Source organism: Rousettus aegyptiacus, unplaced genomic scaffold, assembly GCF_014176215.1.
Source record: "Rousettus aegyptiacus isolate mRouAeg1 unplaced genomic scaffold, mRouAeg1.p scaffold_m13_p_7, whole genome shotgun sequence".
Classification (NCBI taxonomy): domain Eukaryota; kingdom Metazoa; phylum Chordata; class Mammalia; order Chiroptera; family Pteropodidae; genus Rousettus; species Rousettus aegyptiacus.
In genome coordinates this window covers 72790133-72807791 of record NW_023416310.1, presented here as the reverse complement: position 1 = coordinate 72807791, position 17659 = coordinate 72790133, and the positions used below count along the sequence as shown (strand labels likewise).

Genomic DNA, 17659 nt, shown 5'->3' with positions numbered 1-17659 from the left:
ATATCATTAGATGTAGAGTCTTTTGAATGCTCAGTAAAAGAAATGAAAGAAGTACTCACATTGAGACAGACTGTTACGTAGTTTCAGAACACTGGAATAAAGAGAAGCCTTCCAGAAGTAAGCCCCCTCCACCTCCCCCCCCCCAAAAGTCATATACAAAGGAAAAAGTGATGATGCCCAACTTCTCAATAGCAAACTGGACATTAAAGATAGTGGAGCAATATCTTCAAAATTCTAAGGAAAAAATCACTTTTGATCTATAATAAATACTCTAGCCAACAAAATATCAATCAAATTTCAAGGTCAAGATAATTTCAGAGGCACGGATACTCAAATTGACTTCTCACATACCAATTCTTAGGTCATTCTTGGAGAATGATCTCCGGCAAATCGGAATAAATGAAGAAAGAGGAAGATGTGGAATCCACTTAATGAGAGCTCTAACACAGGGGACCAGAAAGGGACATGCAAGGGCAACAGTGTAGCAGGGACCGTCAGCCCAGACTGAGCAAGAGGACGGAGAGTCCTTGGAGGACGTTCTGGGGGAAAAATACAGAGATTAGCTGACAACTTCACGCAGTTGAAAAATAATATCGGTAGGCTCCTGTTAGATACAGTGGAGCGCGTGGAAAAATTCAGGTAAATACGTAGAAAACTAAGCATGGGAGTAGGGAGATGAAATGGTTACTAATCCTGGGAGGAGCAAAAAGGCTATGCCAAGAATGGAAATGTAATCCTTAGTATGCTTTACGTGACCAATATTTGCAAAAGGTGACCAATATTTGCAAAAGAATAAATCCCGACTATTACCAGGAAATTGCCATTCAGCTGCGACGGAAGGATTGGGGAAGGGGAAAGTAGGGAGGTATGGAGAGCCAAGTCCTCACCTACTGTAGCAGAAGGCCTGTAGCTGTTGTCCCAAATTGAGAAATTAAGAGTATTCCTCAAAACTGGCAATAAATACAAGAATAACAGCTTGGTTGAGAGAGCTCTTGGGAGCGAAGCCAGGCGTGAGGAAAGGCTGTGGGGTATGTGTGGTTTTTCACAATAAGCCTTAATTACTGTTCGATAAAATGAAAGTTATTTTCTCTCTCTACTAGTTCATAATGGAGAAGCTTTTGGTCCTGAATAGCATGTGTGTCAGGTGTCTGCCCCTTTGAATGTTGTGTAATTTTTCATTTTTATTACTTGGTCGACTACAAACGGTACACATTTGGGGAGAGGGGCCGAAGAGATTTGAATGGTCCATCTGGAGTGACTGCTATTGTGGCACTCAGTTGGTATATGGAACGAATATATTCAGTCACCATATGTTCTGAGCCCAAGTCAGAAGCCCCTCTGCCCCCCAGGAGCGATTTTTTATTTTAAATTTAGAGTAGCATTCTAAATAATTGCCTGTCTTATACTTGTCATGGCCTTGGTCTCTGTGTCCTTTACTTTCCATGGAGTCCATGAGGGAACCCATGTCTTCCCAGCCACAGCTGTGTGCACAGGACCTGGACGCCATAAGTACTTAACAAACAAAGCAATTACAAGGGGGAAAATGCCAGTGACCACCTAGAAAGAAGGTTTCAGGCTGGCCTGTGTCCTAGGGCTATCAGCAACACCCATCCTCCCCTGGTAATTAGACATAGAGATTTTTGTCCAGTCGATAGCCAAAACATTGCCCATGCAATTAAATTCTGATCACTAGAATGACAATCATTAACCCACTTAAACCCAAAAGGCGATTTCACCTTCTAGGCTTTTAGCCCCTGCAGGGTGTGCTCGCTCTACAGAGATGGCGTGTCTGCTGTTTGTGCCTTTGACAGTAAGTTCTAGGCAGCCCATGGGCAACTGGAGAACTGCCAGGGTTAGTACACCTTGCCAGTGCCAGCACCCTGTTCCATCAGGAAGGAGATATGTCCTTGTCATTATTTTCAAATCAACATTCATGACTTTGTGAACCATGCCGTCAAGCATATACAGGTATCCCAGCCTGCGTAGTAACAAAATCTTAAGATTACTTGGTCTACTGTTTGTTTATTTTATTAATTTGTTTTGTTTGTCAGAATGTTATGGAACAGTTCAACCCACGGCTACGAAATTTAATAAACCTGGGGAAAAATTATGAAAAAGCTGTTAATGGTAAGTCTGTTTTCTAAATATATGAATATAGAGCACATATAAAAGCCAGTTAGTGAAGATTTTACTTAATTATTTTTAAATACTTAATATTGAATTTTTAAATATCTTTAAATTGGTAGAAATTATTTACAATTAATTTAATTTATAGAACTTTGCAATGATAAGCTATCGGTATATTTGAAATGAATAAATTGAATAATAGGCTACTATGACTAATGTATTTTAATTACCAAATCATGCTTTTGACATAGTTTAATCTTTTATGTCATTGCCATAAACATGTTTTCTATTTTTTCAACCAAATCCTTTACTAACTAATAACATATGAAATGTATGCTTAATATTTATGTTAGCGTCTTGCCGCATAGGAATTACTCTATAATTTACATAGAAGAATTTCTTGCCTTTGGGTGTATCACTTTCAATAGTAATATGAGAAATAAAACTTTGAGCCTGAGTAGAAAAACACCTATACAAAAGGTTGAACTTAGATTCTCATTTCAAAACGAGCGCTTCCTTTAAAATGAACGTGAGCATTGGCTTTTGTCTCTCCGTGAGAACCAGAGTTGTTTGCCAGTTTGTAGAGGTTTTATTCGAAGAGGCTGACATGCACCTCCGCATACGTTTTACTCCTAAAGGGTGAATGTTGTCAATGATCACCTTAAAAACTTGAGATGCCAACAGTCACCACATTCTAACATGGTCAAAACAGTTTTCCCTTGGTAGCAGTCATCACCCTTAAAATATTCAGACCCTGGTTTCACCCTCCACCTTGGTTCATTAAGACCACGAAGCAACGTAAGTAGAACACATAGTTTATAGCAGTTTTACATTGAGAAGGCTTCAAATCAAGTGTCGTGTCTTTTACATGTCTCTTGTTTCCCTCTTTCACCATGCCCCACCTCTGGGTGCTCCCTACTGGTATTTTGAAAATAAACCCGTGGCCTCTCACACTGGAAGAGTAAACTGCCGTTTATTTCTGGATTTCTGTGCTGTTTGCCAGACCGTTCTCAGCGTCAGGAAATGCAGCAGGCCTGGGATTCGTTCTCCCGCCCTCTCCAGCAGTGTCAGGACGTGTGCAGGCGTCCCCCACCCCCTTCAGAGAGCGGGACACTTGTTCTGGAAGTCTTGCACAGCTGACTCTCCCTTGTCGGCTGCTTAGTCACAAGGCTGCAGAGCCTTTGCTTTACATGCCCATGTGAAGGAAGTCACTGTGACCTGCGGTGATTTTTTTACTTTCTAGCAGTCGTTGCCTCTCTGGGGCAGAGTTTTTCAAGGTGACTCAGGGAGTAGCCTGCAGCTCAGCCTCCTGCTCGACCGGCTTCTCCCCAGAGGGCTCTTATCATTTAACACCTCCCAGAGACTATTCCTCACTTTGTAAGGTGTTTCCAGAATTTCTGCAGACCATCTGGTTTTTGCTGAAGCTGTGGAGGAATTTAGGCAGATGTGTGAAGTCCTTGGTAAGAGTTCGTATCATAGTTGATGCCAGATGTGCATCGACAGCTAGATTGTAACTCAGGATATCGGGCACAGCTGGCGAAGCCAGGGGACAAGCAGTGTCACTGGGATTTGAGCAGTGGGGGTGCGGGTGGGGAGACGGGCAGGCAGGGGGCCTGTAGGAGCTGAGCCAGCTGATGGCGGTCGGGTTTCGGTAGGCAGACGCTGCATGCGAGTGCTTCAGGCACAACAGTCAGTACCCAGCCGACACCTGGGGTCCATACTGGCATGGGCGAGAAGCCGTTGGGGAAATACCACAATATATGGTGGAATAGGGTGCAGCATCAGTTATCTGTTGCCATATAACAAGTTACCTGCGAACTTGGTGGCTTAAGACAGTAATAGTCTGTCATTTCTCATGGTTCTGTAGAGGCAGTGCAGTTCTCTGGACTCCTGGGGCTCACTCCTGCAGCTGCAGTCAGCTGCCGCCTGGACCAGCCAGGAAGCTGGGCGCACTCCCTTCTGCGGGCAGAGTCAGCTGTTCTAAGAGTGCCAGCCCCTGTGGGAGTTACGCTTGCTGGTACCCCACTGGCCAAAACAAGTCACATGACCAAGCCACCTACACAAACTGGGAATTGTGGAAGGTGTGATTTATTTAAGTCCACTACCATAAAAACCTGTCATGAACTCTGTGGAGTATGGGCTTCTCCATCGAGCAATGGGAGACTCTTGAAAGTTTTTGAGCAGAACTGTACCTAATGAAATTATATTTAAAGGAAAAATTATCTGGTAGAAGTGGGTAGATTAGATTGATGAAGTAGTTGGTCAACCACTAAAATAGAACTAACATGAGAATGTCATAAGCATCATGGCAGAGTAAGAAGACTCCATTGTTTCTCCCCTTAAATTTACAAGTCGGACAAATAAAACCCAGCAGAGGACCCCGTGTTCAACACAAACTCAGCAGAGGAGCCCTTGTTCAACACAAACGCCTGAAAGATCCACGCATGGGGAGGGAGTGGGCACAGTGAAGGAGCAGGGGAGGCCTGACAGGAGGCAGGACAGGGAAGGCAGCCATGCCCTCTGCAGCTCCAGCTGGCGAGGTAGCAGGGGCGGCCCTCGGCTGCAGCTTTTATACCGCGCCTAGAGCTTAAGAGGGTATGCAGTTTCCTGCCCTGAAAAGGCATAGCCCTCCCCACCTTCCCATCGCAGCAGAACCGAGCACGGGTGGCCGGGAAGTGGTGAATAGCAGCGGGGACCGGCAGCCATAACTGGAGAGGTTCATGGGACTGCAAGATGGCAAAGTGCCTCCCTTCTCCCGGATGCCCTGTTAGAGCTCAGTAAAGTCAAAAACACAGCGGAAAAAGGAGTTCACACAACAGGTTCTCCAACACCCTCCACATTCCCCCACCATAGTGGTGGTACCCCATAACCAAGGTGAACTGGTCACTGAGAGGACCCACCATCCCAGAGGGTGCGTGGCATTTTCCTAAACTGAAAGAACACCGCTCCACCGCCATCCCAGAAGTGCAGAGTGGGTAAGAGAAAACAAAAACTTGCAATGCAGCACCATCTGCTGGAAAACAAAAGAAAGTACCCTCCCTATCAGCCTGCTAAATTGTTGAGAGCAAACCTGTTTCTAAACAAGAGAGTGCTACCTTGAATGCACAGACAGAGAAACAATCTATCCATCCAATACCAGGAACTACATGGGAGCATAGGAAGAAAGTGAAGTCTCCAGAAACCAAATCAAGGTCATGGAAGACTGATTTAAACAAATAACAGAATTCAAGATTGCAGTTGTAAAGAAACTCAAGCAAGTTCACTGAACTCAGGAATAAAGTTGATGAACAAAAGGAGTACTTTACCAAAGAGATCGAAACTATAAAAAAGAACCAAATAGAAATTCTGAAGCTGAGGAACTCAATAAATGATATAAGGAATGCATTAGAGAGCATTGGAAATGGAGCAGTCCAGATGGAACTCAGAAACCTAGAAATGACCTATGAGAAGAAGTAAAAGTGTAATAAAATGAAAGAACTCCTTGAGAACCGTCTGGCTGCATTATAAAGAGCAACCTAAGGATAATAGGCATATCAGGAGAAAAAAAGAGCTAATGGAACAGAGAGCCTACTCAAATAATTGATGAGAATTTCCCAAGCCTACGGAAAGAATTGGACTTTAGAATAGCTAACAGAACACCTAATTATATCAATACAAAAAGACCTTCTCCAGACAAATGTTGTTCAAACTGTCAATAATTAATGACAGAGAAAGAATTCTCAAGGCAGCCAGGGGAAAAAGACTAGAACTGACAATGTAAAGGCCATTAGCTTATGGTCAGATTTCTCCGTAGAAACTTTACAAGACAGAGAGTGAAAGGAAATATTAAAAATAATGAAAGAGAGGAACCATTAGCCAAGAATAAAATATCTAACAGAGTTATCCTTTAAATATGAAGAAGTAATGGTTTTCCCAGACAAAAGCTGGGAGAATTTGTCGCCATAAGATCTGCATTACAAGAAATGTTTAAAGGAACTCTTCTACTAAAAAGAAAAGTATATAGAACTTTGAGTAAGATTATTAACAGAAGCAGGAAACTGCAAATCTTCAGAATAGGTTATTAAACAATTATAACAAAGTTTAAAGGTGGAAGGGGGCATTAAAAATAACTACTGCAATTTGGTAATAAATGTACAACATAAATAGGGAAAATTTGTGACAAATCATAAAAGGACTGAACATTTACAGATGAATGATGATAAGCAGTCAGAAGAAAAAGGAGTATTATATGTGTGAGATATGTTACACAATCCCAATGGTAACCACACAATAAATATTCAGAGCTGATACCTGAAACAAAAAAGAAGAAACAAACAAATATCATAGGAAACCACCGAACTAAAATAGCAGACAGAATCACAATGAAAAAGGAATAATGGAGATACAGAGCGATCAGAATCAAAAGATAAAATGGCCATAGTGAGTCCTCATTTATCAGTAATCACCTTAAATGTAAATGGACTGAATTCACCAACTGTATATTACCTGCAAGAGGCCCATCCCACTCCAAAGAACACAGGCTCAAAGTGAAGGAGTAGAAGATGATATTCAAGCAAATGGACTCACTAAGGAAAAAAGGGGAAAAAACTCAAAATCAGTAATGAAAGAGGAAAAGTTACAATGGACACCACAGAAATGCTAAGGATTATACAAGAATACTATGAAAAGCTATGTACTGCCGCATTTAATAACCTAGAAGAAATGGTTAAAGTCTTAGAAATATATAACCTTCCTAGGCTGAACCATGAAAAATTGGAAAAACTAAATAGACTGATCACTGATAAGGAAATTGAAAGAGAAATCAAAAACCTCCTAAAAAAAAAGTTCAGGCTTCACTGGTGAAGTCTACCAAACATTCAAAGAACATTGAATATCTGTCCTTCTCAAACTCTTCTAAAAACTTGAAGGAGGAATACTTTCTAACTCATTATACAAGGCCAACATTACCCTGATACCCAAACCAGGCAAGGACAACACATACAAAAAAAAAATTACAGGCCAATATCTCTGATAAACATAGATGCAAAAATCCTAAACAAAATACTAGCAAGTTGAGTGTAACAATTTTTTAAATAGATACTATATCATGATCAAGTGGGGTTCATTCCAGGAATGCAAGGATAGATAGTTCAACATCCACACATGAGTCAATGTAATACAACACGTTAACAAAATAAAACAATCACATGATCACATCAATGGATGCAGAAAAACATGACAAGATACAACACCCATTTATGATTAAAATAATAAAATGGGTATAAAAGGAAAGTACCTCAACATAATAAAGGCCATAGATGACAGACTCTCAACTTATATCATATTCAATGGTGAACTAAACTGAAAGCTTTTCCTCTAAGATCAGGAACAAGACAGGGGTGCCCACTCTTGGCACTGTCATTCAACATAGCACAGGATTCCTAGCCAGTATAAGCAGTCAAGAGAAAGAAAGAAAAAAGGCACCTAAATTGGGCATGAAGAAATAAAACTGTCACTATTTGCAGATGACATGATTCTGTATTTAGAAAATCTGAAAGACTCCATCAAAAGACCACTAGAAACAATGAACAAATACAATAAAGTTGCAGGATATACAATATACAAAAATTTTGCATTCCTATATACTAAAAACAGAGGCTCAGAAAGAGAAATGAAAACAGTCTCATTTACAATTGCAACAAAAATGATAAAATACCCAGGAGTAAACTTAAAGAAGGTAAAGGACCTGTACTGAAAATTACAAGACATTGTTTAAAAGGAATTGAAGAAGACATGAAAAAATGGAAAGATATTCCGTTTTCCTAGATTGGAAGAATTAACGTTGTTAAAGTGGCCATATTATGTAAAGCAGTATACAAACAATATAATCCCCAACAAAATTCCAGTGGCATTTTTCACAAAAATAGAACAAAAATGACTCAAATTGTATGGAAACTCAAAAGACCCAAACAGGCAAAGCAGTCAAAGCAGTCCTGAGAAGAACGAACAAAGCCAGGTGTATCACATTCCCTGACTTCAAACTATACCACAAAGCTACGATAATCAAAACAGTATATTGGCAGGAAAACAGACCCGACAGACCAATGGAACAGAATTGAGAGCCCAGAATAAACCCATACATATATGGGCAACGAATTTTCAACAAAGGAACCAAAAACATATTATGGGAAAAGGAAAGTCTCTTCAATAAATGGTGTTGGGGCACTGGAAAGGCACATGCAAAAGAATGAAACTGGACTGTTACCTGACACCATACAAAAAAATTAACATGTTTAGGACCTAAAACAATAAAAATACATAGAAGAAAACAGGCACTAAGCTTAACGGGTCTTGGTCTCAGAGGGTTTTTTGTGAACTTGACTCTAAAGGCAGGAGAAGTTAAAAAAAAAAAAAAATGAATGTGACTACATCAAACTAAAGTTTCTGCACAGAAAAGAAACCATCACCAAAACAAAAAGGCAGCCAACCGAATGAGAGAAGAGATTATATCTCTGATAAGGGGCTGATATTCAAAGTATATAAAGAACTCATAGCAACTCATCAACAACAACAAAACCAAACAATTTGATTGGAAAAAATGTTATATAAAGTTATTAGCCCATTTTAAATTCTGCCCCTCCCCCCCGCCAAATAAATAAAACAGAACCTATATGCTTCATTTTTGAAATGATAGTGGTAGGAAATCTCTTAATGTGTTCACAGAGGGGGTCAAAATTATGGAAATATTCTTCTTTATTCTGGATAAATGATATAATTTTTAAAGTTAATTCAACTTTTTCGTAAAAGCAAGGATAAGGATATTTTACTAGACTGAGAAGGTTAAATAGTTTTAAACATAAGTCAACATTTAATGAAAAAATTTAATTGAATGGTCAAACCAAAAATTTTGTTTAAATATTGTGTAATCCTGTATACCGTTCTCTCACTAACTTGCTTTTCGGTTTATCAGTACCTTGCAATTTAAAATCTTCATACTAAAATACTTCATATATCAACTCGACAGTTTATTGGCTACCAACTTGTTTTTAGGTGGAGTCATCTCTTTTTCAGTTTTAACTGAGGCCAAAGAATCAGAAAGCAGCGTAATTTAGAACTGAGAAGGTGAAGGATCTCGGCTGAAGTTGCGTGCAATCCCTCTGACCTGCCGCTGGCCTTGGGAATGTCCCAGAATATCTCCACTCCCTGTCGTGAAATGGGATGATAACGTCACCCACCCATGTCTTAATGTCGTCAGCTAGAATAACTTAAGTAATGAGTTGGAAAATCCATATAAATGCTACTCGCTGTTGTGCATTTTATAATTATACTTTAAGGTTATACTCAGTTTTATGAAATAACTGTGGAGTAGAACATTACATTTTCCCAACTTGCATGCATACATAGTAAGAACCCTGACTTTTATATTTTTTAATTCTACAAAAGATGCTAAGATACACTAATTTGTTATGAAAATTTTACTTTTTGGCCTATAGTATCTTCAGCTGGACTTGTACATTAACTTATCCTATGGTACCCTCCCACACACACCTTTTTTATATGTCAAATGTCTTTTTAATCCACCTTTTAAAAACAATACCCATTATAAATTGGGGGAAAAAAGTTGTTATAAAGTGATAGAAGAAATTGATATAAGCAGGTTTCGTTTGTTCATCCAGTGTTCTCACTGTTAGGGCATTTTATAGATGACCATCCTTTGTTTCAGAAAGAAGAACTAGCTTGCCCAAGGAGGTCATGTCATTAGAAGTAAAGGTCTGTCTTGTCTTGCCCCTGACTCTTCTCTATTCCCCTCCAAAACAAAAAGAAAGAAAGAAATAAAAGAAAAACACATCAAAATGCAGATTTCTGTAACTTATAATTTAGTCTTCAGAATCAGTTTGAAAGGAGAAATATTACTTTTAAGATAATTAGAATCCACCTTGTATAGAAATAAAAGTTTTCTTCGTCCGTGCCAAAGAGGCAATGGGTGGGGGAGTAATAGTGCATTCATTAAGTTATCCTTCAGGTAATTGTTTTTTGAGTTTTGTTTTTGGAATGACAATGTATTTCAAATTCATAGATTTTTCCCCGGGCAACAAGTATGTTATTTGTGTCTCAGAGCATCTTTTTCAATAGAAGAAGTAAAAATGCCATTGAAGGATCTGTTTCCTAGGCTACTCCACCCAAGTCCTTGTAACCGAAAATGTTGCAGACCTGGGTCTCTGTGAGAATAACCAGCTCGGGAAGGTCTTTGGCTGGAGCGGACGTGTTCCCAGCCCCAGCTTGATGTTAGGCCCACGTCTGCCCCGGAACTGTCATCAGGGGCAAGCAGGGCCTTCCCAGACGTCAGCGCCTGCTGCTGATCGTTCCCCAGGGCCGGTCCCAGGTGAGGGTCCAGTGGGGCTCTCCAGTGGGCAGGGGCCGCCCTGGCACAGCTACCCAGCACAAACCCTGCCTTTTGAGAGCCACACTTGCCACAGCCCAAACTTTCTGCAGCCAGAGGGACCAACAGATGTTTGGGAGAAAACCCGTGTGTCACCTCTTCCTTTCCTCGTCTAAGTGATGATTTTATGTGTCGCCTTCCCTCTCTAGCTATGATCCTGGCGGGGAAAGCCTACTACGATGAAGTGGTCAAGATCGGGGAGCTGGCCACCAGATCCCCCGTGTCAACAGAACTGGGTGAGCTGATTGTCTGTTGTTTGTAAACCCAACTTAAGCCACGGTTTCGGAGCCTTTCATCCAGTGAGTGCCTATAAAAACACGTGAAGTGGCCCAAGCCCAGAATAGAAAGGAGGGCTGGCCCAGCGTTCCGGTTTGTCGAGCCAGCACCCTGGGTTGTTCAGTTCTGGGATGATTGAGTTCAGTGTGGCCTGTTGAAGGTGGAGACTTAAGGGCAGGCCAGGGCCTGCCCCGGCCTCCCTGCTTCCTAGGAGTCGGGCTTCTCTGCCTCTGAGGCGTGGGCTCAGCCTTTCCCCTCGGATGCCTGAAGCACACAGCCCGGGGAGCTTTGACCTACATTCCTTGCTGAAGGAGAAGGAGACAGGCGTGCTGGGCCTCCCAGCTCTGGCAGGAGTATTTCCTGTGACTCACCGAGCAGGAGGTCAGAGTCCTTTACGTTCTGTTCTTGGCTCTCCCTGCTTCCACAGTTGCGCTCAGTTGCGATTTTTCCAGTTTTGCTGGTATGAATTGGTCTCCTGTGCACACACACAGGGCGGCCACACCCTCGGCAGTGCCAGCTGCACGGGGAATCTGGGGTTCTGTTTACAGAGCCAGTTCCCTGTACCATCTCCTAAGTGGGCAAAGGTCAATTTTTTAAATAGCCCCACACATAACCATCATTTTTAAAACTTGTTAAATATGTTTTATTTTACAAAGGTTAAAATTTCTGGCTTCAAACTGTTATGATTTGGAAGGGTCCAAAAATAGGAGGAAAGATTGGTAAAGTGTGTATGTGTTTTTTAAAACGTGTGTCTGTCTCCAATTACAAAGTGGGAAGGGAAGCAGAGGAGGAGTGTAGGAGCGTATGTTTAAGGTGCACATGATTCACACCATTTCTGCATAAAGTGTCTTGAGGGTGTTCAGCAGTGCTTGGAACTTTCTTAACTGACCCATTAAAGTGGAGGAACAAATTTGAGGTGCGGTGTCAGCGCTGGGGTTGGAGGCTGGGCTGCCAGGTGGGAAGTGGGTCTGGGTGCTCGTTACCATTCTCTGACAGATTTTGTAGATGGAAAGTTAAAAAAAAAAAAAAGGGTCCTAAAAGCTATAGACAGAACGTAAGCCTGAGGCGATGCCGTGTAATGAACGTCGATACTGCTGTTTTTAATAAACTCAGTTACATCTAAAAATTTTTCAAAATCCTGACGGGTTCTGTTGGTGCCATAGCTTCGGCATGTTCTGGCGAGGACTGAACTAAAGTGGCTCTGTCCTACACAAGGTCGATTTGGTAAAATACACACTGCATTATGTAGACAGAAGAAGGTGATAAAACTTAGGACATGTGAGAGGTGATCGAGATGATTATAGGGTTCCAAAAAATAGGACTAAATGAAAAAGACACATCCTATTTGTGTCAAGCATGAGGGAAAAAACATATGGCCCGTACATCAAGCTCATGGTGCTCTGAGTCAGCATCGTTCCTGCTGTTGAAGTGTTTTGTGGTTCTTGCCACTGTTTAAGTAAGACTTCTGATCCACACCTTGTTTTATTCAGCCGTAAGTTGAATCAGCTATTTCCACAGCAACCATGTTGTTTTAAACAGGAACTTAAAACTTCAGTTCCAATAAGGAAAGTGTGTTGCAATGGTGACGTTTCTTTCATGCGGATATGTATTTTACTCAGAAGTCGTGGAAATAATTTTTGTTGTGTTTTTTTGTTTCAGGTTGTTCTTTGCTTATATTCACTATCTCATTTCCTTATTAATTTTCTACTCATTTACAGCAACTCCCTAATAAACTACTGTCCTAGGAAGAGTTGCTTTTGGAGGCCTAATATTAATTTCTTTTGAGTTGCGTAGTTTTTTGTTGTTGTTGTTGTTAAAAATGCTACCCTCTATCTGTTTAAATTCCCTGTATGAAAGAATAGTGGACAATTCATCAAATAAAGAGAAAGATCTAAAGTAGATTGTATTTTTCTCATTTTTCAAGAAGATTTTATTGCATAGTTACTGACTCTTGGTATTGGTATTCATAACTTAATTATGAAACTTATGTTATAAATTCTGATAAAATTGAAGTATTACGTATGTAAGATCACGAATTATTTCAGAATGTTTATTCCTTAAGAGTATTGTCTCTGAAAAACCTTTATTTTCCCACACACATAAAAAAATTCCTATAGTTTAAAATTTTTCATTTTAAAAATATTGCTCTAGAAAGAAGAGAAGGGGATGCTGAAGAATTCTTATTTTTCTAAAACTTTGATTATAAAAATAAGTTTTTTCTTCTTTATTTTCTTTTTAAATTTTTAAATTAAGAGTCGATATTCAGTGTTTGTTATTTCATATAGTTTCAGGTGTATGGCCGAACATTTACATAATTTACAAAGCGAGTTCCCCAATTAGTCTAGTATCCACTTGGCTATAAAAGTATTTTATATTTTAATGTTGAGTTAAAATATTTTTAGTGTTGCTATAAGACACAACCTTTTTCATTTCATACATATTTTTACATGAAACTTCTGTCGTGTTCTGATATTTTTGTACTTTGGGAGATAGGTGAAGACAATGTGCTCTGGGTAAAATATTTACTTAATTCGTAGGAATTTTTAGAGAGATTTCAACTCGGAAAACTTGGCCACATACATCGCGAATGTTAATGAGAGTGGCAAAGCTAAGCATTTCAGTCTCTTGTCACTTAAGGGGCGGAGGGAGGCCAAAAGCTGGAGGAGCAATGATTAGACTTTTACTTTTTATCCGTCTTTCGGATCAGCCTCTGGGTTGGGGCAGAGCTGCAGCGGTGCCCTTTCTGATTTCTAGCTGTGGGTGTTTCCCTTTAGATATCCCGCTTTCGGCCATCAGCTCACCCAGTGATGTGCGCATGCTTTAAGATGATTTGGCCCAAAAGTAACAAAATACCCAACTAATAGTGGTTTAAGCAGTAAGGGCGTTTATTATCCCACATAAGAAGGCCATCGTTAATTTATCCTATTTTCTATGACAGCATTATTGAGATTATTAATAGTATGATTCACCCATTTAAAGTGTGCAGTTCAGTGGTTTTTTGAATATTCATAAAAGTTTTCAATTATCACCACAGTCAACTTTAGAATATTTTCATCATCCAAAGAAGAGATTCCATATTCATTATCAGTCCCTTCCCATTCACCCTCAACTCCGGCCACATGCAACCATTACTGTATTTTATCTCTATAGATTTCGTTATGCCGAATATTTCATATAAATGGAATCATCTAATATGTGATCTTTTGTGACTGCTTTCTTTCGCTTAGTATTATGACTTGAGGATTCATTCATGCTGTAGCAGGTATCAGTACTTTCTGTCTTTTTCTGGATGGATAATAACCTCATTTTGTTTATCCATTTCATTTATCAATTTATGGACCTTTGGAGTTGTTTTCACCTTTTAGCTATTAAAAATAGTGCTGCTGTCAATATTTGTGTACAAATTTTGAGTATGCATATGCTTTTCTTTATCCTGGCTATATTTTAAGAGTGGAGTTACTGGCTCATATGGTAACTAAATTGAACCTTTTGAGGAACTGCCAGGCTTTTTCAAAGCGAATGCACCATTTTACATTCCTACGACAGTGAGGGTTCCAATGTCTCTACATCCTGTCCTCTCTTGTTATTGCCTTGCCTTTTTTATCATAGCCATCCTAGTGAGTGTGATTTACAGTTCCCTAGTGATTGATGTTAAGCATCTTTTCACATTCTTATCAGCCATCGCTTATTGTCTTTGGAGAATTGTTCAGATCCTTTGCTCATGTTTTATTGGTTTGCCCTTGTATTATTAAGTTTGCAAATTAACTTTTAATAAGGTTTTGTTTTTATGCTTTGATTTATCATCTATGCACTAATTCTATTGTTTGAAGTTGAGGCTCTAATTCTGCTGGTGCTATTATTGATTATACCTTTTGATCCTCATTCATGAAGGATTCTTCCTGGAAGGGTTTCATTATCATCTTATTCTTCTCCATGTTGGGCACATCTAGGGAGAGTGTTAAAGTTTTGCCATTGGAGGTCACTGAGAAAAGAAAAGGAGAAACGCCACGCAATGTGGAGCTTCTTTGATTTAATTAATACAGTTTACTTCTTAGAAAATAAAATGGTTGATGTAATATGACTTCCCATTTGATCAAATTTTTGTAAAATATTTCAAATTTGCAAAGCAATAGAACTGCCCGTGTATTTTCGATTGCATCCATGTGAATTGAACAAAGGTGTTCTGCAAATTGTGCATGGGGAAGTGACTCAGACTTTATGGAAAATAAATATAAACATAAATAACCAAAACTTAAGTTATTCGAAGTACTTGAAAATTAAGAATTGACAGATTTTAATTTTCTATAAGTCTTCCAGATACATCTCCTTCCCCAAAAACTAGTCGTTTCCTGATCATTTTCTCTTGAAAATTAAAAGATCTTTTATGAATAGTATGTTTTCCTGTTTAGAGAATATTCAGAATATGCCTGCCATTGCTTCTTTTCAGCTATAATTGAAAGTGATAGGAAATTATTAGTAATTAAAGAAAAATACCAGATTCTAGTCATTTTTATGCTGAATGCGCTTAAAGATTACAGTAAGAATTAGCATATATTTCGAAGTCTCTTTTCAAATCGTTTTGCTAAAGCATCACCTTTTATCAGTTGTACCTTAACTGCAGGCAGGCAGGGGTCAACAAACTAGAGCTGGGGCTGGCCGGCACCTATTTGTAAATAAAATTTTATTGGATCGCAGCCATACCCATTTGTTCATGTGTTGTCTGTGGCCGCTTTCAGGCTGCTTTCAGGCCTTGGGGCAGAGCCAAGCAGCTGCGACAGGGAAGCTTGGCATGTAAGGCCTAACCTAAGACCTGGCCCTTCCCAGGCCCTTTCCCCGCCGGCGGCAGACCTGCAGTGTCTTACAGCTCCTTAAAGGTGAAGACTGAGTGATCTCATGAGGGGTTTGATACCCTTTTCTCCAAAGAAAAAGCAGGTCTTTACCACCTGCCCTCTGCGTGCTTGGTTCACACGCATTAACAGCGTGACCCTGACAGCCACACTGGTGTCAGCAGCTCAAAAGCTGATTACCTGGCCCTGGCGGGAGGAATGAACAAACAAATGCAAAGCCAGAGCCCAGAGCTCTGTAGTCAGGATTTGGCAGATAAACTATCTTAATCTGCTGTGTTTAACTGTTAAATAATAAGTCATGTGAATAATGATTCATGTGACTCGGGTTGCCGGGGTGTGTGCCTGTAGTCACACACATACATCTTTTATCACATGTACCCAGTTCAACTCAAGGAACAGAACTTATTCAGAAGGGGAAGCTGAAATTTGTGCAAAACTTCTAGTTTTGTCCCTAAATCAAACAACATTTATTTTTAAAGACTTCGAAAATATTGAAAAGGTGGAGAGGAAAAACAAACGGTCAGGGGAAAATGTTTTGGCAAAATAGTTAAAAGAAACTTCGAACCTGTTTTAACATTTTTAAGGCATAGAAAAATAAAGCCTGTTCCCATTTATTTCCCAAGGAATAACAGGATACTCTCTTTGGAAAGTTTACAAATTTGCTTTGAGGTCCTTACAGCTCTCCATTACATAAATTTAGACTGTTATTTTGTTCCAGGTTAGTCAGCTATCACATTATTTTAAATCAATTACTAAATTGTTAGGGCCAGTTTCTTGGGCACAAAACAGAAGATTTTTATGCCCTCACCACCACGGAACCTAGAAAATAATAGGTTTTCTTTTGTTATTGATAGAATGTATATAGGTTATGTAATTAAAAAAAAATATTTATTATGGTTTTGCCTTGTTGATAACTCAAAATTCAACCCGACAGTCTTAGGTCTTAAAAATAAGAGTAGGGAAAAAATCTGCACTATTTTAAAAGAAATGTTATGAATTCACAAAAATATTATAAATAACATTCCGAAGGTCTAGATAAAATAAATGAATTCATGCCAGAGTGCATGAGAGAGCTAAGGAGAGCCAAAGCCGTTACTATTGACCAAAAACACTTAACTTTTAGTTGCAAGTTCGGCTCACTTTAGAGGATTAAAATCCTTCCTGCAAAAGTAGGAAACAATAGGGAATTTATTTTATTTGCTGAACATCGCACCAGCGGTGTGCCAGGCACTGTCCTGAGCACCTTACAAACATTAACTCCCGTGTGCATCGTCATCATAGCCCTCTGAAGCACATACTGTTATTTCCATTTTACAGATGAGAAAACGGGGTTCAGAGAGAGTAACTAACTTGCCGAGGTCCCCAGCTGGCTAATGGCTACTTAATTTGATCCAGGCAGTCTGCCAACTATGTGGCCTGTCGTGCCGATTTAATTTTCTATATGTCAATAAGATGTGCTTTTTGTGACATGCTTTATCTTGTGATGGTCAGGATTACCCTGCCCATTATAGCTCAGCAGATAAAAGGTTGTGTTAGATAGTGACTCATCATATCGTCTGAAACTGATTCAGCACATATGTCTGTGTTTCGTGTTTCCTTCAGACGTAATCAGGAGTCGTTACAAGAAAAAGATTCCTTCTCTCAGCTTTCAAGTAACTAAATGTGCAAGTGATGTACCATAATTAGTATAAAAAAAACTACAGACATAAAAGCTAAGTTGTCAAATCAAGATTAGTTAGTTTGACGTTTAATGCTTCCGGGTTGCATGATGAGTCCATCCTGGATGCGAACCTGGCACACCGTTGCCCACTTTTCATTATACTTTATTATACTTATTTATTCTCTTAAATCTTTGAATTTTTACGTGTGTGAAGCACAGAATATCTTGTTTAAACCCAGTTTTCACAGTTGTTCAAATTGGTCTTTTTCTCCTTTAAGGCTGAAGATGGGGACAGTGTAGGAGTCCTTGCTCTCACGCTCTCAGCCATAG

At 39.6% G+C, this 17659-nt stretch overlaps 1 protein-coding gene across 2 annotated transcripts in view; it reads left to right on the top strand.

Annotated features, from left to right (window-relative positions):
- Positions 1-17659, top strand: part of BAIAP2L1 (BAR/IMD domain containing adaptor protein 2 like 1) — a 63023-nt gene that overhangs the window by 20687 nt on the left and 24677 nt on the right. The window contains exons 2-3 of one of the 2 annotated variants that reach the window (XM_036224037.1): positions 2052-2127; positions 10696-10782. In XM_036224037.1, the coding sequence (XP_036079930.1) occupies positions 2052-2127; positions 10696-10782 (163 nt within the window). Of the gene's footprint in view, positions 1-2051; positions 2128-10695; positions 10783-10816; positions 11204-17659 lie in introns of those variants that run through there. The other variant, XM_016155152.2, reaches the window with a different exon arrangement.